Raw genomic sequence first — 21,816 nt, 5'->3', positions numbered from 1 at the left:
GAAAATAACAGTAATTACAGTTGGCGGAATTTTCCGTTAAAAATGTCTTTACCGCATATTTATTTTGAATGGAGGCCAATAAAGAGATCCGATTTTACACCAGTGGCCTGATTCACAAAGCGGTGCAAAGTGTTTGCACGCCTGTGAAAAGCCCTTTATCACGCCTAAACTCAGTTTAGGCGTGATAAAAAGAAACTAGCGCGAAATTCCCGCACGCAATCACGCAGCGCACAGTGCAGTGCACGCAAGGCACCCATTATACCCTATGGGCGCTGCACGCGCGCGATCAGCAGCACAAAACGGTGATAACTCAGCTAGTGCAAAGGTTATCACGCCTAAAGTCTAAACTGAGTTATCACCGCTTTGTGAATCAGGCCCCCATTCAATAAAATTAATGTACAGAAAAACCTATTTTTTATTTTATTTAAAGTATGCCTGAGCCGAAGCCCGGGTAGGATCCTATTGAGCCTTCCCCTCCGTTGTCCCCCGTCGATGAGTGTGGTTCCCCGGAAGATTAGTGACAAGGCCGCACAGCTCCTCTTCCTGAATCATTGTCGACTGAGCCCGGCGCGCATGCGCAGTAAGCCGGAGCCACGGGCGCCATGGTACTGCGCATCTGTGGACGGGCTCGCCCACTGCAAGAAGCCACAATGAAATCTTAAGGCTTCCTTCTCTTCAGGGTATCTGATTTTGAACCCGAGCTTCGGCTCAGGTTCACTTTAAGTGAGAAATCTGATCAGGTTTCCCAATTAGCAATGGCTGATTTTTCTGATCAATTTTTTTCAAATGTAAGGCCTGGAGCCCACTGAAAACAGCAAACGCAAAATGCTACCGCTAGAGTTTTGTCTGAGCGGTTTGCAAGCGGATTCATGCGCGTTTGCGGTCGAGTTTTGCAACATTGTATTTTTTTGCTCAGCGGTTGCGTAGCGTTTTTATCCTGATTGGTCCTGTGAATTATTTTTCATTTTGTTACAGTGTGCTGAACCGAAAAACGCTAGCAAAACCGCTCAGTTTAGGTTTTGCTGAGCGTTTCTGCTAGCGTTCCAATACATTGAAGCGCTAACGCTCCCAAAATGCTGCACGTCCTGCGTTTGCGTTTCTGGGAAATGCAAACGCTCCTGTGGAAGTTGCCCCATCCATTAACATCGGCCTAGCGTTTTGGCAAAGTGCTAGCGTATCGCAATGCTGCCAAAACGCTGCCAAAAGCGCTCCTGTGGGTTCCAGCCCTAATGGTGTGGGATAGAATGATGTGAGTTATACATTGGTCATATTGTCAAAATAAGAAAAATGTATTGAAATTCTGCTTGAGGCCACCCTGAGCTAGGGAGCTTTGGAACCCAATGCAAGCTTTACAAATGGGCACCCAAGCATTCTACCTATTCATATGGCAGAACAAAACCTGCCAGACATCCACAGTATGAGAGGTGTAAACAGGAAGGAAACAGTTTTATTCAAAGCATATATAGAAGTGATCATTACTATCACAGCACCATTAAATTGCTAATACTGTGGATAAGTGAGGGCCCCTCAGGTCCAAGGGCCACAGTTCCACACAGCAACCTCTACATTTGCTGCCTCACACAGACCGACTTTACTACATTACAGAACTGAATACACACACACACAGACACACTGTAGCTATGACTACCGAGTTTGCGCATGCGCAGTGTGATTTTTGGTCCCTGGCGCATGTGCAAGACAGCAAACTGATGGGACCCGGCGTATTACGTGATGACGTCGAAGTAGGAGGTGTGTGCTATTTAAAAGTGGCGGCGGGTAATCCGGGAGGACGGCGAAAGCGGAGATTGTTTCCATCGCTAAGAAGGACGGGTGGTTAGACGTGGTGACGCACATCTCTCCCTGCTTCTCCAATCTCCTGGGAATAATCAGCGGTGCATCGTCGGCTCTTCTCTCTGCAGGGCGGCCATTTGTCAGGCGAATGATGGAGCTGGTGGCGAACAGACTGTTTCCCGGGTTGTTGGTGAAGATTAAGCGGAGTAATGGTGAGTGCCGAGTCGGTAATGCTGTGACACCGGCGTGACTCCACTACAAATTTAAACCGAGGCCCCGCCCACCTCTGTGGCCGCTACGTGCTCTGATTGGACGACACCTGACAGATCTCCATGTTTATTGGCTTCAGGCTTTATCAGTCACTGCCTTGTACACGCTGTTTTTGTCATACCACTAGAGGACGGTGCCAGTTATTTACTGTATATTCTATGGATCGCACTTATTGGCTCTCTACTTGAATATCAAATACGTACTAAATGTGGGTAGTTTCCTATTAAAAAAAGAGCCAGCAGTATTTATTATTTAGTATTTATATAGTGCTGACATCATCTGCAGTGATGTACAAATTATATAGTCTTGTCACTATCTGCCCCTCTGAGGGGCTCACAATCTAATCCTCGAGGTACCCATACATCTAGTGGTTTGGTGGCCAATCGAGCATCTGATTCAATGATTTTAATAAAAAGTATTAACAATGCGACCAGTTTCAGGCTGAGCATGTCGATTGGGCATGCTGAATGATGTCAGGCTGTTATGGACTATCAGGTGTGTGTGATGGGCATGGTGAGCGATATCTGGCTGAGCAACGAGTTTGACAAACCCCTGAGCTGTTATTCTCCTCCCCCCCCCCCCCCCCCCCCTGTATAAATGTGCATGTACATATGAGTATTTATTCCTGGGGTGTTTCTAGCTGTTTTGTCTCTCCTTCTCCCCCCCCCCAAGAAAAAAACACAAAGACTAAAAACCATATGCTGTATAAGGTGCATGCAAAATACAGGGAGTCTCTGAGATACAAACTGCCCACTGAACCTGTTGAATTTTGTTGCACACCCCCTTCCTGCACTACCCCAGTGTAGATGCTGATTATAGAGCAGCAGAAGCTGTGCTCTCACCTCTCCACTGGAGTCCAGTGTTGTGCTTCTGCCTGTTTGCTCACCACTTGCCCTAGCAAAGCAGTGCTTTTTAGTGCTGCTAGATTTGGCCGCAGCCGGTGCCACCCTAGACTATAAAGGGGATCACAACTGAGCGGCGTTTAGTGAGTAATGTCGGCGCCGTCAGAAGACGGAGCTGAGGTTGCTTAAAATCACCATAATTTGGCCTCCAGCAATCGCTGGAAGAAAAGTATCATTCACCCACTATCCATGGTGGCCTGGAGGGGTAATAGTAATTAATTCGGCCCGGACTTGTGCAGAAGCAGGATCAGCTATATACCGCTGTATCCTGTGCCCAAGTCTTCTGGTGGCGATTTCAAATGTATGCTGCCCTAGTGCCCAGCATCTCCTACCACATGTAGGGTGATTACATGCTATATGAGGAGAGCCAGCACTAGAGGGAGCAGAAAACTGACAGGATGGTCACACAGGCACAGCACTGGACTCCAGAGGGGAGGTTAGAGCACAGCTTCTGCTGTGCTATACTCTGCCTTTACACACTGGGCTGGGGGAGTGCAGGAAGGGGATGAGAACAGAAAGTGGGATAAAGGGGAGGCACAAAGGGGGACAGAAGGAGGGATAAACACAGATCATCCAGAAGGTAACTTAGGCAGGTGTTTAGGACCTGGATGTTCTAGGGGCCTGATTTATGCTACCCCCAACAAATGTTGCCCAAAAAAAAAACTAGGTGGCCATCAAGCGTGGGCCCAAAGTCATTGCTTGCCTAGGGCAACATTTCTCTTAAATCCATCTCTAGACGCACAAGGAGGCTAAGGTGGCACAAGGAGGCAGTATTCTGAGACTCCAGCCATCTTAACCATGGGAGTTGGTTTTCACTATTTTCTGAGACTCCAGCCATCATAAATTGCAGTAACGTTAATCAATAAGCAAGTTAATAAAAATTGTACAAATCGACCACCAATTGTCTTTTTATTAGAGGCTGGCACTTGTCTAATGTTGCGTGTGGGGTGTTCTCTTTTCTCTCTTTTTTTTTTTTTCTCCCAAAAAATAGTTAACAAAATAACAAAGGTTATTTAGAAAAAATACACATGTAATTGGTATTTCTGCTTCTAATGAAATGTTGCTCCGATCCCGTCTCTGAGCCCTAAAAATGCTGTAACTCCAACCATGTATTAGATATCCAAACTTGTGTATTCCAGGCGTGATCCACTCTGCCACCGTCAAAACTATCAATCTAGACCAGACCACTGTCCATGTGGAATGGAAGGAGGCTGACCTGTCTAAGGGAAAAGAGGTGAGTGCATGTTGGTTTACTCCAAGCTAACGTGTAGATTTGTCAATGAGATGCTGATCTCATGTTAATGCAAATTTTATGTTCACATTTTTTTCTTGGGATTGGTCTGCAGAACGGTAACATTAGATAGGACTTCATGGTCATACTTCCTGTACCTAGAGGAGAAATGCATGGAGAGTGGTGTCTGGCCTTGGTCAATGCGTGGTACTGTATATTGCTGATGGGCAGTGGGAGAGGTCCTGTATAATCGATCTCTATCAGCCTAGTACCTAATGATTTTATCTAATGTCTGGAAAATTACTTTAAAATGATCCTGAGGTGGGGATTTTGCCTAAAACAAAACAGGCTACCGGATTAGATGGCCGCAAACCCTGCCTCTCTTGTGGTGTGTAATCTGTGTTTGGTGACGATGGAAGTGCTGCTCTCACACAGAGCAGTGTGCAGGGGAAGCGGCCAGAGAGACAGAGCTGCCCAATGGCAGCTGGGGAAGTTTTTCTGGAACTCCCCCAGTGGTGGGCGTTTAGCAGGGAATACCTCTCCTCCCTTCCCCTCAAAATTGTTGACATGCTGAATGTTGGCAATTTTGGGGGGGTGATGGCATGGTGCAGGGAGGGGGGCACAATGGCATGCAGCAGGAAACATGCCTTTGTGTCCTATCCACCTCTGACATCACACTGAACCTGATTGTCCAATAATGTTGTTCGTCTAATCAATTGGATCAGTATGGCTACCTTAAAGAGACTCTGAAGCGAGAATAAATCTCGCTTCAGAGCTCCTATTTAGCAGGGGCACGTGTGCCCCTGCTAAACCGCCGCTATAGCGCTGCTAAACGGGGGTCCCTTCACCCCCAAACCCCCCACTGCGACACTTGGTCGCTCCTGGAGGCAGGGCAAACGGCTGCAGCCCTGCCTCCAGCCGCGTCTATCAGCGGCGCATTACTGCCTCTCCCCTGCCCCTCTCAGTGAAGGAAGACTGAGAGGGGCGGGGGAGAGGCGTAGATACGCGCTGACAGACGCGCGTGGGGCAGGGCTGCGGCGTTTAGCCCTGCCCCAACCAGGAAGCGCTCCCCCCGCAGAAACGAGGATTTGGGGGGTCAGGGACCCTCGTTTAGCAGGGGCACACGTGCCCCTGCTATCTGAGGTCTGAAGCGAGATTTATTCTCGCTTCAGACTCTCTTTAAGAACCACCTATTATTACTATTATTATTATACTAAGTAAAATTTAAAATACATGTAAACACATAAATAAGAAATTTTTCTTCCAGAGTAAAATGAGCCATAAACTACTTTTTCTCCTAAGTTGCTGTCACTTACAGTGAGTAGTAGAAATGTGACATAACTGACAGGTTTTGGACTAGCCCTTCTCCTCATGGGGTATTCTTAAGTGTGTGTGTGTGGGTTTTTTTTTTTTTTTTTTCTCTCTTTTTTCGAAAGCAATTAGTGAATGGCAGTTAGGCCCCGTTCACACTTGCGGTTTTGCAAAAGACGGAACGGATATCCGGACCGGATGCGTACGGTTGCACTCTGGTCCGGATCCGTTCCGTTTGCATCTGTTTTTTCATCAGTTAGTGATCCGGTTGATATCCGGAATCCGTTTTTAAAAAGATAAGACTATATAAATTCTTGGGATCTGGAAGGTCTGCAGAAGCCCTGGGGTCATTGTTGGAGACAGCCTGACGTGTGGAGACCATTCTTAGATATGGAGACTGCAGTTTGGACCATGGATCCAGTGTTTTTGTACTCATTTTACCTGGGAATTGTCTCCTTTTTTGAATTTTACCTATTACTATGTGGGAAGAAGGAGTGCTCCTCGCAGGAGATGGTGGGTGCACCAGGCAGGTAGCTTCTACACCTGTAGAATCAGGTGTGTAGGGCCTCACCTCTTCGTCCAACATGCTGCCAAATATCTCCAGCCACAAGTCACTGCTGCTCCACTCCTCAAACGCTGGGCCCATGTACCTTCCAAAATGGCCACTATGACCATAGAAAACGCATAGGAAGTGGGTAGAACATCCAGATTTGCTAGCCAGTGTGTTGCCTCCTTTCCGTTTCTCATTGGTTTCAGCTGTGCGGATGGTGCAGTCAGGATCCGGTCCGGGTGCGGCAGCCGGATCCGACGTACGTGAAAAATAGAGCAAGTTGGAAAAGTGTCCGGAGTCCGTATCCGGTCCGCGTGGAACGGACAAGTATGTACGCATCCATAGACTATCATTGGATTGCCAAACGTCCGTTCTGTTTGTACAGTATACGTTCCGGATCCAGTCTGGAAAATCCTGACTGCTAATGCAAATGTGAACCGGGCCTTACTCTGTCCAACTTCCAAAAATGTGTGCAGGGAAGCTGGCAAACATCATTGTATCAATCCTTTTCAGGGAATGTCTTTATAAAGAATAAAAGCCTTGCTGAGCATCTCCCATGAAGACGGATTGGTCCAAAACCTGTCTGTTCTGTTCCATTTATACTACCTACTGTAAGTGACAGCAACATAATTTTGTCATTTTACTTTGGAAGAATCATACCTACTACTTCTTTTTTTTTTTTTTTTTTTTTTTTTTCTTGGGGGGGGGGGGGGGGGGGGGGGGGCAATCCTATATACGATCCGTTTTCAGATTGTATGTAAACGGAGAAGCTGGTGGGCCTGTAAAGAGTCTTTAGCAACAGCCACAAATGTTCTTGATTCCACCCTTAGGGCCTTTTCCCAGATCACAGCCGTTTTGCCAATCGCAATGAGCACGGCGATAACCTGTATGTTCATTTTTGCTAGCAAAATTTGCTTTTTCCCAAAACGCAATTGCTCGCCTGTGTGATTGTCAGTGCAAACACGGCGCGTGGAAATTCTTGGGTTGTTAGATCGCGCTTCCCAGTGGAAGAGGGCCCATAGCCCTCTTTCTCCAAATAAGTGTCTGGCATTTAGACCAGCAGAGGCAGTGTGTGGCCTTTGTGTTCTTCTGCCTTTAAACCTGACCCCAGTACACTGATAGTTTATGCTGCAGCTTTTGGTTGGTCTTAGCAGACAGTATGTAACTGTCAGTAATTCAGGCAATGCTGTCCTGAAATAACTGGACACTGTAACATGACACTGCTCCTTCCAGACTCTCTCGGGTGAGGTTAGCTGCAGCGAGTAATGATGTGATTAGAGATTTACTAAGATTAGCTGTGGAGATGTGAGGATGAGCGGACAGGCGTTCAGCGGCTGCTTTACAAACCTCCAAGAGCTAGAGATCTGATGCTGTGCAGCTTAGATAGGGGGCTGAAGTTGTGATTCTTCTCTCCAAGGGATCCAGTTCTACTTTTTTCCAGATTGCAGCCATCCTGCTGCCATTTCACGATCTTAAAGTGCCACTACCCTTTAAACTGATTAATTGAGGAAGAAGAAGCAGATTATCTCTTCAATATGAGACTCTGGAGGTGGGAGCAACACAGTTGAGTGAGTTTTGCACATTTGCTGCAGCCATTATGGGCATCCTATTTTCTGCTGGGTTTTTAGTTTATTGTAAGAATGCAATGGGCTCTATTCATCATTTTTCCGCATGCGGAAATGCACTTGCGGTAAATTCCCAACTGAAATGAGACCATTTTGACATTCACAAAATTGCACGCATGAACATTTACCGCATAAATTATCCATATGCGTAAAAGTCAGCAAGTCGGTAGTTCCCGCAAAAATCAAAATTCAAAAAAAGGGGCCCCTTTATTTCTTAACTGCCTTTTTTTTTTGTTTTGTTTTGTTTTGTTCTTCACCACTTTTTCTGCATGTTTACTAGGTAATTGCGCATGGTTCCCAAATGTTTACGCATAGCTCCCGCATGCGGGAAACCTGCAGAACATTTTTAGTGACTGGAAAAAATACGGAAATTACTGGCGGTAAAAAAATCTTACTGCATGTGTGATTGTTAATAGAGCCCATTGTAAGGTATGAAAATAGAGGGGGGGGGGGAGGAGGAGACACCTAGCAGTCTTCACTGTAACAGCCCTTTTCCACCAGAAAACATGATTGCAACACAGTTTTGCATGCGATCGTGCTTCCTTCTATTTCCACTAACTGCGATATCGCCGCTATTAGCCGGGGTACAAGTGTAAACCAGGGCTGTGGAGTTGGAGTCGTTGGAGTCGGGCAATTTTGGGTGCCTGGAGTCGGGGAAAAAATGCACCGACTCCGACTCCTAATGAATTTGTAACTGTAATTAAAATAGAAAATATGATAAAATTTTCTATTTCTCAGATAATAGTCATTAAAAATAATGTATATATATATACAGGTTATATACAGTAATTGCTGTGCTTAGTCCACAAAAATGAAATAAACCAATCAAAATGAGTTACTTGTGCTGCTTCAATAAAGCAGTCCCCGTATTTTAAAGTCAGATATACATATCTGATTGTGACTGTATATATGTGTACACAGGAATCTCATATATATATATATATACACTAAATAACATCTATGCTGTAAGAATAAAGCCTGATGTGTAGCTGTGTCACTAATAGAGATGGTCAACGAGATGGAAATAATTCTGCATTGATGCTGATTTATGCAAATGTATGCACTCCCTTTGCTGATGAAATCAAATAATTTGATATGTTATTAAAATTTGGTTTGGTGACTACAAATTAAAGGGTAACTGAGATGGATGAAAAGTAAAGTTTTATACATACCTGGGGCTTCCTCCAGCCCCCTTCAGGCTAATCAGTCCCTCACTGTCCTCCACCACCCGGATCTTCTGCTATGAGTCCTGGTAATTCAGCCAGTCAGCGCTGTCCGGCCGCATGCCGCTCCCACAGCCAGGAACATTCTGCACCTGCGCAATAGTGCTGCACAGGTGTAGTATGCTCCTGGCGGCGGAGTGTGTGCATGCGCACTACGCCTGACTGGCTCAAGTACCTGGACTTATAGCAGAAGATCCAGGTGGTGGAGGAGGACAACGAGGGACTGATTATTCTGAAGGCGGCTGGAGGAAGCCCCAGGTATGTATAAAACTTTAATTTCATCTGTCTCAGGTTTACTTTGTTACAGTAGTACTATACTCTACATATGCACTCCCCACAGAGCTGCAGGGAATCCACTGAGAATGCTGTGCACATTGAACACAGAGGTGTTGTCTGTTTACAATCTCCTCATTCCCCTGCAGAGTACCTGCACATCATTCTTACATGTACCCACACTTACATTGCCTAGGGCCTGATAGATGTTCTTTGTTCCGGTTTGTACCTTTTACAAGTACTCTTACCAAGGACTAATTTTAGTCTAAAGGGAATAAATATAGTAGTCTACATATCCTTCTCACTTCAGTTGTCTTGTAAAATTCCTAAGCGTTGGCAGTTAAGAGCCGAATTTCATGTTACATACTTTTAATCAACAAAATTGTAATATGCAAATTAGAGGAGTCGGAGTCGGTGGAATCCTAAACTGAGTCGGAGTTGGTGGATTTTTGGACCGACTCCACAGCCCTGGTGTAAACACACCAAAAATCATGCAGGTCAGCAATTTCAATTCGAGGGGGGGGGGGGGGAGGGAAATGGGTTGCAGTAGTGGAAAAACAGCACCACTGTTTACATGTTAAATCATGCTGCTATTGCGATTGGCAAATCTGGTGCAATCTGATTGTGCCTAGTGGAAAAGGACCCTTAAAAGTGAACCTCTGGACTAAAAATCTTCTCAGCAGAACTGAAAGGTCCTGAGGACCCAGTCCGACGAAGGCTTTTTATAAGTCGAAAGCTCACTGTTTATCCATCTCTAAGTTAGCCAATAAATGGTATCATCCTGATTCAAAACTTCTTGCTCTTAATACAGTGTGGGTAAGATTTATATTGCCTATCTATTTTATTTTACATAACTAATGTAACTTAACAGTATGTTTAGGCTGGAGTTCCTCTTTAAGGAGAGAACTTCTCGTCAGTGCCCAGGAAATCTAAAGGTGTGTGTGTACACACCTTAACTGATGTCTCCTTTTGGGGATTGGGATCTGGGGTGGGAAATCAGCTGTTTAGCAGACGCGCTCTGTTTGAGGAGGCGGAGGGATGGAGCATTGTGTTCATGACCTCATGCGAGGGGGCAGGGCAAGCAGCTGCACAGAATCAGCTGAGTTAATCCGCTGGGTGGATTGCTAGCCAAGCGGTGGTAGCTCATCTGGTGGAGGGACTGCTGTACAGCTGGATTATCTGTTGAGGCAGCATGTTTGCATAGCTGAAATATTGCCTTTGCATAGAAACTTATTTTCAAGACTGCCATCCTGTGTATTCTATGATGTTTGGATGAAAATGTTCCGTGAGATGCAGAGTTACTTGCAGCTTGGCAAATCCAGTTGATAGAAAGTCCAATTGACTGGCCTATTTGCAAACAACATGCAGTAAATTTGCATGCAGGTGAATGATCATCTCACTGGCCATCTGCTTTTGAACTCTGGTGTCTACTCTTGTACCATTTTTATATAGCGCTGCTGTTTAATGCATGTGCACAGGTAAAACCTGCTGTGCTTCAGATGGTCGCATATTTAGATGGAGCAGCGAGTTGTGTGACTCGCACTGCAGATGACTGATTAAAGTTTGCTGGGTTTTGTAGATCCTGTTCATTGACTTACTGGCTGTGAACCCGGAATTGCAAGAACTTTCATATGATGCCCCAAGTGTGAAAGAGAACATGCCGCCACAGAGGAAGATGTCTGAACAGGTGAGTATTTATTATGCTAAATAAACCTACTGATGTAGTTAAGTAGACAGACTGCTCGGGATATGTTTTTGTGTAAGGCTGGGTGCACACATAATGGTATGAAAGGTTGCGTTTTCTGTCGTGTGTGTGTGGGTTTTTTTTTTTTTTTTTTTTTCTCCGCAGATGGGTTTTTCCAAGCATTTTGTGTCCTAACATTAGATTAGGTGTTAAAGGACAACTGTAACGCGGGATATGGAAGCTACCATTTTGCTTTTCTTATAAGCAATACCAGTTGCCTGGATGTCCTGCTGATCCTCTAACTCTAAACCTTTTAGCCATAGACCCTGAACCAGCATATGCAGATCAGGTGCTTCTGATATTGTCAGGGCTGCGCAGTCGGAGCAATTTTGGGTACCTGGAGTTGGGAAAAAATGCTCCGACTCCTAATGAATTTAAACTGTAATTAAAATAGAAAATATGATAAAAGGTTCTATTTCTCAGATAGTCATCATCAAAATATATTCGTAATAGCTGTGCTTTAGTCCACAAAAATGAAATAAACCAAATCAAAAAATAGTTACTTGTGCTGCAGTCCCTGTAATTTTTAAAGTCAGATATGCATATCTGTGACTGTACAGTATATATGATGTGTACACAGGAATCATATATCTATGCTGTAAGAATAAAGCCTGATGTGTAGCTGTGTCACTAATGAAGATGGTTAATGAGATGGAGATAATTCTGCACTGATGCTGATTTATGCAAATGTATGCACTTCTTTGCTCATGAAATAAAAAAATTTGATATGTTAAAGAGAATCTGTATTGTTAAAATCGCACAAAAGTAAACCTACCAGTGCGTTAGGGGACATCTCCTATTACCCTCTGTCACAATTTCGCCGCTCCTCGCCGCATTAAAAGTGGTTAAAAACAGTTTTAAAAAGTTTGTTTATAAACAAACAAAATGGCCACCAAAACAGGAAGTAGGTTGATGTACAGTATGTCCACACATAGAAAATACATCCATACACAAGCAGGCTGTATACAGCCTTCCTTTTGTATCTCAAGAGATCATTATACACAGGCAGTGTGCAGAGAGGGGCCAGGAGGGGGGAGATGCATCACAGAACCACAACTCTGAAGAACTTGGCAGCCTTCCAGACACAGGCTGACAAGTCTGACAAGAGAGAGATAAGTTGATTTTTTTTTTTTTTTTTTTTTTTTTTTTTTTTTTCCAGAGATGGTGGTAGAACGTGCTGCAGTAAGCCAGAACACATTAGAATAGCTTTTGGAACTTGTAGGATGATAAAAAACAGGATGCAATTTTTGTTACGGAGTCTCTTTAAAGTTTGGTGACTACGAATTAAAGTGTACCTGAGACGGATGAAGTGTGTGTGTGTTTTTATTATACCTGGGGCTTCTTCCAGCCCCTTCAGGCTAATCGGTCCCTCGCTGTCGTCCTCTGCCACCTGGATCTTCTGCTATGATTCCCGGTAATTCAGCCAGTCAGTGCAGTCCGGCCACATGCCGCTTCCACAGCCAGGAGCATTCTGCACCTACGCCATAGTGCTGCGCAGGTGTAGGATGCTACCAGCGGCGGAGTGTGTGCATGCGCACTACGCCCGACTGGTTTAAGTACCTGGACTCAGCGGAATATCCAGGTGGCGGAGGACAGCGATGGACTGATTAGCCTGAAGAAGGCTGGAGCCCAGGTTTGTATAAAACTTTAATTTCATCTGTCCCAGGCTTACTTTGTTACACAGTAGTAATATACTATACATATGCACTCCCCACATAGCTGGAGGGAATCTACTGAGAATGTTGTGCACATAGACAACCCCTCTGTGTTCTATCACCCTTAAACCTGGTTCAGATTGTGCATGAAGAATGTGTAATAGAGGAAGCATTGCCTCATTCTCCAGCAGAGTACCTGCACATACCGTATTTTTCGGACTATAAGACGCTCCGGACCATAAGACGCACCTAGGTTTAGAGGAGAAAAAAACAGGAAAAAAAATATACTAAACCTGGTGCATCCATGGTGCAGGGCGTCTTGTGGAGTTTCTCCCCCTGAGCTCCTAAGGTCAGTGAGTTGAGTCAGGCTAGGCTGAATTCACCAATTATGGTATAATATATCAATTAATAATACATTAGAGCAGCTTAAAAAAACAATTAAGTGCAAAGTGCAGTTAGTGCATATAATAAGAGCTGAAACCAGGTAAATGGAGAGAACACCTTAAAAAACAATACCACCATGTTTGATAAGTACTGTTGTGAATAAAATAACATTTATTATATAATATATAAGTAAAAAGAATAGAGCAGTGAAGTGAGAGACCATGTGCTGGGAAATGCTGCTTGCTAGCAAGAATTAAAAAGTAAAATTAGAGGGGCTGTGTGGAGATGGAGAAGAGTCAGCCTAGAAATATTGATAGAAATCAGCCTGCCTAGGAAGGATAGGAGAGAAGCGCCATCAGTGTCACTCACCCTGCTCGTCCAAGGAGCAGTGACAACGGTGTCCCCAGGCTAGGCTTCAACTTCTACCTCTGTGTGCATCGTGGCTGCAGCTTTTAATGTCACTCACGCTGGTGCTGTGGTGAGCGGTGATAGTGGTGTCCCCAAGCTAAGCTCCAGCTTCACTCTTTGTGTGCAGATCGACACTTGCCACTCACGATGCTGGATCCCGGGAGCTATGACAGCCACAATGTCCCCACGGTTGGCTGATACCTACCGCTCTATCTCCGTGCACAGCGGCTGCATCGTGGCTGCAGATTGTCACTTGCCACTCACGCTGCTGGATCCCGGGAGCTGTGACAGCCACAATGTCCCCACGCTAGGCTGATACCTCCCGCTCTATCTCCGTGCACAGCAGCTGCAGCCCGAACAGTCTGATCAGTCTGATCGCGCTGAAGTGTCCCGAGTGCAGCGGCTCTTCTTTCCATAGCCCGGCAGGTGTTGCACTTTACGGTAATCTACTGTAAAGTACAGTAATCTACCGTAAAGTACAATGCCTGCCGGGCTATGGAAAGAAGAGCCGCTGCACTCGGGACACTTCAGCGCGATCAGACTGATCAGACTGTTCGGGCTGCAGCTGCTGTGCACGGAGATAGAGCGGGAGGTATCAGCCTAGCGTGGGGACATTGCGGCTGTCACAGCTCCCGGGATCCAGCAGCGTGAGTGGCAAGTGTCGATCTGCAGCCACGATGCGCACACAGAGAGTGAAGCTGGAGCTTAGCTTGGGGACACCACTATCACCGCTCACCACAGCACCAGCGTGAGTGACATTACACGCTGCAGCCACGATGCACCGCTGTCACTGCTCTCTGTTTAGTCTCCAGCCGCAGGGCTTCCGAGGGAGGAGGGACGGGACCACTAGACTACCAGGGATTAATTTTTACGGGAGGTAGTAGTTGCACATTCGGACCATAAGACGCAGGCACAATTTCACCCTCTTTTTTTGGGGGAAAAAAGTGCGTCTTATGGTCCGAAAAATACGGTAATTCTTGGGGGGGGGGGGGGGGGGGGAGACCTATATTGAAGCTTACAGTTATGTTTTGTCCATCATACAAATTGCATAATAAACAGGCATATGTCTACTAAATGTTTTTTGTTTTGTTTTTTTCATTCACCCCCAGCCGAGACGTAAAACAATATCCAGAATTCCTGCGCCTAAAGAAGGTGAGTTTTGGATTGTCTTCTGCTAACTTGCGTTTAAGCTGTGCTTTCCCCTTCGCTATAGAGGGGTATTGCTGCTGGATCACTGGCATACACTCAGCAGCTGGCTGCCTCTTCAAGGGAGGTGTTAGAATGAGCAGTCATGTGATTGTCATGTGACCTCATCCATAAGGGGTGCTGGTGATCTTGAACAGTAGTTCACAGGATAAGGTGTTCATGTTTGTGCCAAGAGCTGTTTTTTAAAGAGTAACTCCAGTATAAATAAAAGTGCTTCATTTTTACAATGATGTATAAATGATTTTGTTTGCGCATTGTAATATCTATCCTCTCCCTGATTTATGTTCTGACATTTATCACATGGAGACCTTTTTTACTCCTGTCAGGTGATGTCAGTGGAAGGAGCAACATGGTCCTGACATCACACTGTGGGAAGGGTTTCGACCAATATCAGCCATACTGAGCCCCCTGATCAGTTTGTGGAAAAGATTACTCATGGCAAAGGGAATATCGGGTACTGATTGGGATGACGTTCAATTCTTGGTTGGGGCCTGAGCTCACTAATGCAGTAATGGCATGATCGTCAGCATCTGTAACATTGATATATAACTGAAAAGTAGACACATCTGCATCATTGGGCTCAGGCCCTTACGGTTTTTTTTTTTTTTTAACTCTGCTAAAGACAAGTCGTCAGAAATAGATTTGTTAAGCAGAGAGGCCGCAGGGAATTGATCCTGAGGTTTTTATTGTCTTTGTCCCAGATTGGTTGATTTTTCTGGCCTTTTTCACAGCAAGTCAAAGGTAATTTCCCCAATGTAGGCATGCGGACTGCAGTAATTACCAGACTGTTCTTCTTCTATTGGCCAGAGTTTATTTACGTATTGTAGATTGAGTTTCGTGTGGCCTGTATGTGCAGATGACTCGACCATGTCGGCCGGCAGTAACTGGCTGAACTGACAGTGAGGACTGCAGTAATGGCTGGGTATTTTCTGCTGTGTCCAGTATCTTATCACATAATGGTGTGACTGTACCCAGCAGGCTGTAGGGCTATAAATAAGGTTTCCTAATGTGTTTTCCATGTTGGTGCAGTCAGTGTGCTGGATCTTTTCCGGACTCTCTACAGCTGGTCATAAGGACCATACTGACTACTGCAGGGCTATTTCCAGGACTGTTTTTTATAGCTGAAATACAATCTATTGAGGAAGTATCACTGCAGTAATTTTCAGGACACTGCAGATCGCCCATCCCTCTATATAGACTGAGCTTTAACAACTGGAGATGGTTAAATACGCACATGGGAGAAATGTCACTCGAAACAATCTTTGTGATCACTTTAGGTGATAATCTGTGAGTACGATAGAGCGCTTGCCAGCTCTGAACATCGCTGCAGCAGAAGCATGTGACATTAGTGGACACCTGCACTTGTGCTACATTAAACCTGAAATAAGTTAGCATTTTGGGCAATAAAAATCTTGCATATGTTGCAGGAGTCGGTAGCAACCCACTACACCTGGATATCCTTTTTTACAGTCTGAATGAAAACTGATATACATTTAACCACCAGGGACACAAGTGTCATCAGAACTACGAGGCCAGTTTGCTGGGACATACACAGCGGTAACAATTCAAGAGGTTTTAATAGTGGCTGGATAGTCTACTGGTAAAGGCCTCTGACACAGGAGACCTTGGTTCAAATCTCAGCTCTTTTTTGTTAGTAAGCCTTCACCTATTCAGTGAGGAGACCTTAGGCAAGACTCCCTAACACTGCTACTGTCTACTAGGCTTGCCCTAGTGGCTGCAACTGTGACGCTTTGTGTCCGCCAGGAGAAAAGTGCATTATTTAAAAAAAAAAAAAAAAAAAAAAAAAAAAAAATTCCTAATACTTCCCAGCTCCATCAAAATGTCACTCTTTTTTTATAACAGGGTTGGGGTTTTTTATCATGCAAAAATGCCCAGAGCAGTTGGTGGCATTGCTTTTTAAGAGATGAAAACTGGTTGCTATGACACACGATTTTTGTCTTTCCCTGCACTTTATGCACAGCCCTACTGTCCAAGATCAGTTTGTTAGGGTCCCTCCTGTGTGAATCAGTCAGCAGCAAGGATTTGCAAATATAGTATCTTATACAGTGGCTTGCAAAAGTATTTGGCCCCCTTGAAGTTTTCCACATTTTGTCACATTACTGCCACAACCCTGAATCAATTGTATTGGAATTCCACGTGAAAGACCAATACAAAGTGGTGTACATGTGAGAAGTGGAACGAAAATCATACCTCATTCCAAACATTTTTTACAAATCAATAACTGCAAAGTGGAGTGTGTGTAATTATTCGGCCCCCTGAGTCAATACTTTGTAGAACCACCTTTTGCTGCAATTACAGCTGCCAGTCTTTTTAGGGTATGTCTCTACCAGCTTTGCACATCTAGAGACTGAAATCCTTGCCCATTCTTTGCAAAACAGCTCCAGCTCAGTCAAATTATATGGACAGCGTTTGTGAACAGCAGTTTTCAGATCTTGCCACAGATTCTCGATTGGATTTAGATCTGGACTTTGACTGGGCCTTTCTAACACAAGGCTATGTTTTTGTTTTTTTTTAAAACCATTCCATTGTTGCCCTAGCTTTATGTATAGGGTTGTTGTCCTGCTGGAAGGTGAACCTCCGCCCCAGTCAAATCTTTTGCAGACTCCAAGAGGTTTTCTTCCAAGATTGCCCTGTATTTGGCTCCATCCATCTTCCCATCAACTCTGACCAGCTTCCCTGTCCCTGCTGAAGAGATGCACCCCCCGAGCATGATGCTACTACCATGTTTCACAGTGGGGATGGTGTGTTCAGAGTGATGTGCAGTGTTAGTTTTCCGCCACACATACGTCTTGCATTTTGGCCAAAAAATTCCATTATGGTCTCATCTGACCAGAGCACCTTCTTCCACATGTTTGCTGTGTCCCCCACATGGCTTGTGGCAAACAGCAAACAGGACTTCTTATGCTTTTCTGTTAACAATGTCTTTATCCAGTGATCCTCTGGGACAAGACTCCGAGATATCCACGCCCCTTCCAGGAAATATTTCAATCCCTCCCCTATAAAAGAAAGGCCATGAGAATCTCCCCTCAGTTTGAAATATTTCCTGCGCGAGAAGGAGGTTTCTTTCCCTCGGGTGAACCAGGTCTATGGTAGGTAGGGCCTGGGGAACCTTGTAGGGGGCTGCTGAGACTGAGTTGGTCAGTCTGGCAGCATCAAGGTTTATTACCTTGCCTCGTGTTTGCTCCCTTAAGAGGAGGGAGAAAACGGGATGGCGTCCTCGATCCCTCTGGCCTGGTTGGAGGTGGCGGTGGGCTGTCTTGCACGCAGCTGGAGACAGCGTCAGTGGAACAGAAGATCCATCGGGTCTGTTCTGGGGAAGTTTTTTAGCCGCGCGCGCGGCTACCGCTGACGTCACTTCCGGCGGAAACCAGGGCGGGGTTAGTATAAGGGAGGCGGTGGGACGCGCTGGCTTCCTCTCATTCTAGCTCTGTGGAGAGAACAGGACAGTCGCAATATCTGTGGCTCCGGGGGAGGAAGGTGCTGGTCCTTCTAAGGTATTTTTTTGCAGCAATAGTAAAATACTTAGAACTATCTGGGCAATTTTTTCCATTCTAAATGGGCTGTTTGGATCATGTTTTGCAGGCAAAAGATGGATCCAAGAGAAAGTGCCCAGTATGCAATGCACGACTGCCAGCTGAATGGGAAAAGACACTCTGCAAACTTTGCTCTAAGAAGGTTTTAGCAGAGGATGGCCTCTGTCAAGGATACAATAAGAGCCTTTAGACAGGAAATGGCTGATACTATTAGACAGTTTAAATCTTCTTTTGGCTGAAACTAAGACACAATCTAAACCAGAAGCCCCTGTACCAGCAGTTTCTTCTACTTCAGAAGGGGAGGTGGGTTCAGATTCTCATGATAGTGCAGAAGAATTTAAAGAGACCCCGTCTAAATTTAAAGTAGAGGACACAGAGGGCCTTATTGATGCTATTATTGATACCTTACAGATTGATAAAGGGAATTCAGATTCGTTAACTCCTCATGATAAACTCTATGAAGGGTGGCAAGACAGTGAAGGCATTGTTTTTCCAGTTCATAAGTCTATTCGCCAGTCTATCCTAAAGGAGTGGACCGAGCCTGATAAAAAAACTTGTTTTTTTCTAAAGGAATGAAGAGAAGATTCCCGTTTAGTGAAGAGGAGGTTAATTTATGGGGTAAATGTCCTAAACTTGATACGCCCTTTTCTCAGATGGTTAAAGAGGGAGAGTTGGCCTTTGAAGATTTAGGCTCTTTAAAAGATCCGTTAGATCGGAAGACGGACGCTTTTTCAAAACGTACATGGGAGGCTATTTTTAGGCCGACTATAGCTTCTACGTGTGTATCAAGAACCATGTTGTTGTGGTTGGATCAATTTAAATATAAGATTCAGGAGGGGGCTTCTAAGGAAGAACTTCTGGAGGCCTTAGAATTACTTTTTAAAGGCACTAGCTACCTGGCAGATGCATCAGCAGAAAGCATCAAGTATACAGCGAGAGCAGCTGGGTTAGCCAATGTTACTAGAAGATCAGTTTGGCTTAAAACTTGGGAAGGAAGTATCACTTCAAAATCCAGGTTATGTTCAGTCCCTTTTACAGGTATCTGTTATTTGGGCCTGAATTGGATGCTACTTTGGAAAGGACTTCTAGTAAAAAGGTCTTTCCAAAGAAAAAGATTACGCAGCCTACCAAACGTCCTTTCAATAGGCCACGTAATCAGCGTCAAGGACAGTCTAAAAGGAAAGGATGGTCCTTTAACAAAAATGGTAAGGGGGGTTTTCTTATCAAGCCCCAGGATAATAAGAAACCCCAATGACCATCAAGTGGGGGGGTCGACTGAAGAACTTCAGCGAGGTGTCGAATAGAGTTCAATTCTGTTCCTCCCAACAGATTTATGATAGCAAGAAATCCGGTAGATGCGGCAATGTCGCAGGAATTGTCTCGAATTCTGAAAGTCATGGTAGATCGAAAGTGATCATTCCAGTCGTTCGGTCGGAACAGGGAAGGGGGTTCTACTCTTCCGTGTTTCTGGTAAAGAAACCGTCGGGGAAATTCCGGTTAATTCTCAACTTAAAGAAATTAAATCCGTTGCTCAAGTACTAACGATTTAGGATGGAATCGATTTATTCTATCAGAAATCTGTTGGAAGCGGAGTCATTCATGGTCAATTTGGATCTGCAGGATGCATATTGGCATGTTCCCATTCACCCATATTCACAGAAATACCTCAGGTTTGCCGTATCTCTAGAAGGCACTCTGTGTCACTTCCAATTTACTTGCCTTCCCTTCGGGATCAGTTCAGCACCTCGCATTTTTACAAAAATTATGGCGGAAGCGTTAGTTCCTCCCTGGGAGCAAGCTATCCAGGTGATTTTTTTTTTTTTTTTTTTTTATCTCGACGATATTTTGATTTTTGCCGATTCAGTGGAGCTTTTGAAGGCACATCTAGAGACTTCTTTGAGGTATCTGGCAGATCTGGGGTGGTTGGTAAATCGAGACAAATCTGTATTGATACCAACTCAAACGATAAAATTTTTAGGAATGATGGTAGACACGTCAATTCAAAAGATGTTTTTGCCACAGGAGAAGATAGACAAGGTTATGAACGAAATAACCGGTCTACAAAAGAACCCAAAAGTTTCCTTAAGAGTGATAATGAGAACTCTGGGACTTTTTGTCTTCCACAGCTCCAGCAGTTCAGTGGGCTTTGGCACACCAAAGGCTGCTTCAATCTTTTCTATTAAAGAACTGGGACAGATCTCAGCGGAACTTGGATCAGGAAGTGATGCTTCCCTTAACAGTCATCCGGGATTTGGACTGGTGGCTGAACAAGGGAAATCTGTCCCAGGGGAACTTATGGGTATACCCCAGAGAAGTAACTATCACAACAGATGCCAGTGCTTGGGGGTGGGGTGCTCACGTGGAGCATCAGGCCTTTCAGGGACAGTGGAATCAGGAAGAGAAAAAATTCTCGTCCAATCGGAAAGAATTGAGGTCAGTAAAGTTGGCTCTCATTCAAGCACAAAAGATTGTACAAAACAAACATGTTATGGTGAGGTCAGACAATTCCACCACTGTGGCATATATAAACAAGCAAGGGGGCACGAGGTCGGAATGGTTGCAAGAGGCAAAGGAAATCTGTACTTGGGCCCAGGTGAATGTGCTATCTCTGAAAGCTCTTCATCTGAAGGGTCTTCAGAATCTAGACGCGGACAAGCTAAGCAGGAATGCTGTTCTTCCGGGAAAATGGGCCCTGAACAGAGGTTTTTGCTCTGATTTCAGATGTCTGGGGTGTTCCTTCAATCGATCTTTTTGCGACGAAGCAGCATGCTCTTCTGCCAGTTTTTTGCTCGATAAATCCAAGGGACGAGCCTTGGGGGATAGATGCGCTGTCACAAGTATGGAACTTTTCTCTGGCGTTTGCTTTTCCTCCTCTGCCTCTCATTCCATTAGTCATCAAAAAATGGAAGGAGATTCAAGCCCCATTAATTCTGATTGCGCCGGTTTGGCCAAAAAGAAGTTGGTTCTCAATTCTAAAAAAGTTAGCTGTGGAACCTCCTCTGAAGCTGCCGGACAGGAAAGATCTACTGTACCAAGGAAAGCTTTGGCATCCGGAGGTGGAAAAGTTAAAACTAGCAGCCTGGATCCTGAGGTAGTTTGGCTTAAGAGCAAGGGACTTTCCAGTAGAGTTATTCAAACTTTATTGAAAAGTAGAAAGGATTCTACCAGAAGTATGTATATTAAGTATTGGAAAACTTTTTTTCATTGGTTAGATTCTTCCTCCTATGATTCTTTTTCTATTCCAGCATTATTGGATTTTTTTCACATTAAAAGTGCAGGTTTCAGCCTTGGCTGCCATGACAGGTAAAAAATTAGCTGCGGAGGACTTGGTGGTAAGATTTTTTTTTAAAGCTATTAGTAGACAGGTTCCAACAAAAGCACCTAATGTGTCCCCGTGGGATCTACCGTCAGTGCTAAAAGGGTTATCCAGGACTCCATTTGAACCATTGGACCAGAGTGATTTATTGCATGTTACAATTAAAACTGTGTTCCTCACCGCCATATCTACAGCTAGGAGGGTCAGTGAGATACAAGCGTTATCTTGTAAGCCTCCATATTTTCAGGATTTAGGAGACAGATTAGTTTTGCAGACAGACCCAGGGTTTCTTCCCAAGGTGGTGTCCAAATACCATAGATCTCAATCTATTGTTATTCCTTCCTTTAGTATCCAGGGGGGGGGAAAGAAGGAT

At 44.8% G+C, this 21,816-nt stretch overlaps 1 protein-coding gene across 3 annotated transcripts in view; it reads left to right on the top strand.

Annotated features, from left to right (window-relative positions):
* The first annotated feature begins 1,718 nt into the window (after positions 1 to 1,718).
* KIF2C (kinesin family member 2C) overlaps positions 1,719 to 21,816 on the top strand; it is a 71,184-nt gene continuing 51,086 nt past the window's right edge. For 2 of the 3 annotated variants that reach the window (XM_068239529.1, XM_068239528.1), the window contains exons 1-4: positions 1,719 to 2,003; positions 4,103 to 4,197; positions 10,756 to 10,863; positions 14,477 to 14,519. In XM_068239529.1, coding sequence (XP_068095630.1) covers positions 1,940 to 2,003; positions 4,103 to 4,197; positions 10,756 to 10,863; positions 14,477 to 14,519 — 310 coding nt within the window. In that variant the 5' untranslated portion in view covers positions 1,719 to 1,939. Of the gene's footprint in view, positions 2,004 to 4,102; positions 4,198 to 7,472; positions 7,624 to 10,755; positions 10,864 to 14,476; positions 14,520 to 21,816 lie in introns of those variants that run through there. The other variant, XM_068239530.1, reaches the window with a different exon arrangement.

The sequence above is a fragment of the Hyperolius riggenbachi genome, chromosome 6, assembly GCF_040937935.1.
Source record: "Hyperolius riggenbachi isolate aHypRig1 chromosome 6, aHypRig1.pri, whole genome shotgun sequence".
Taxonomy (NCBI): domain Eukaryota; kingdom Metazoa; phylum Chordata; class Amphibia; order Anura; family Hyperoliidae; genus Hyperolius; species Hyperolius riggenbachi.
Note: the sequence above shows the minus strand (reverse complement) of the source record. Positions and strands in the feature narration are given on the sequence as shown.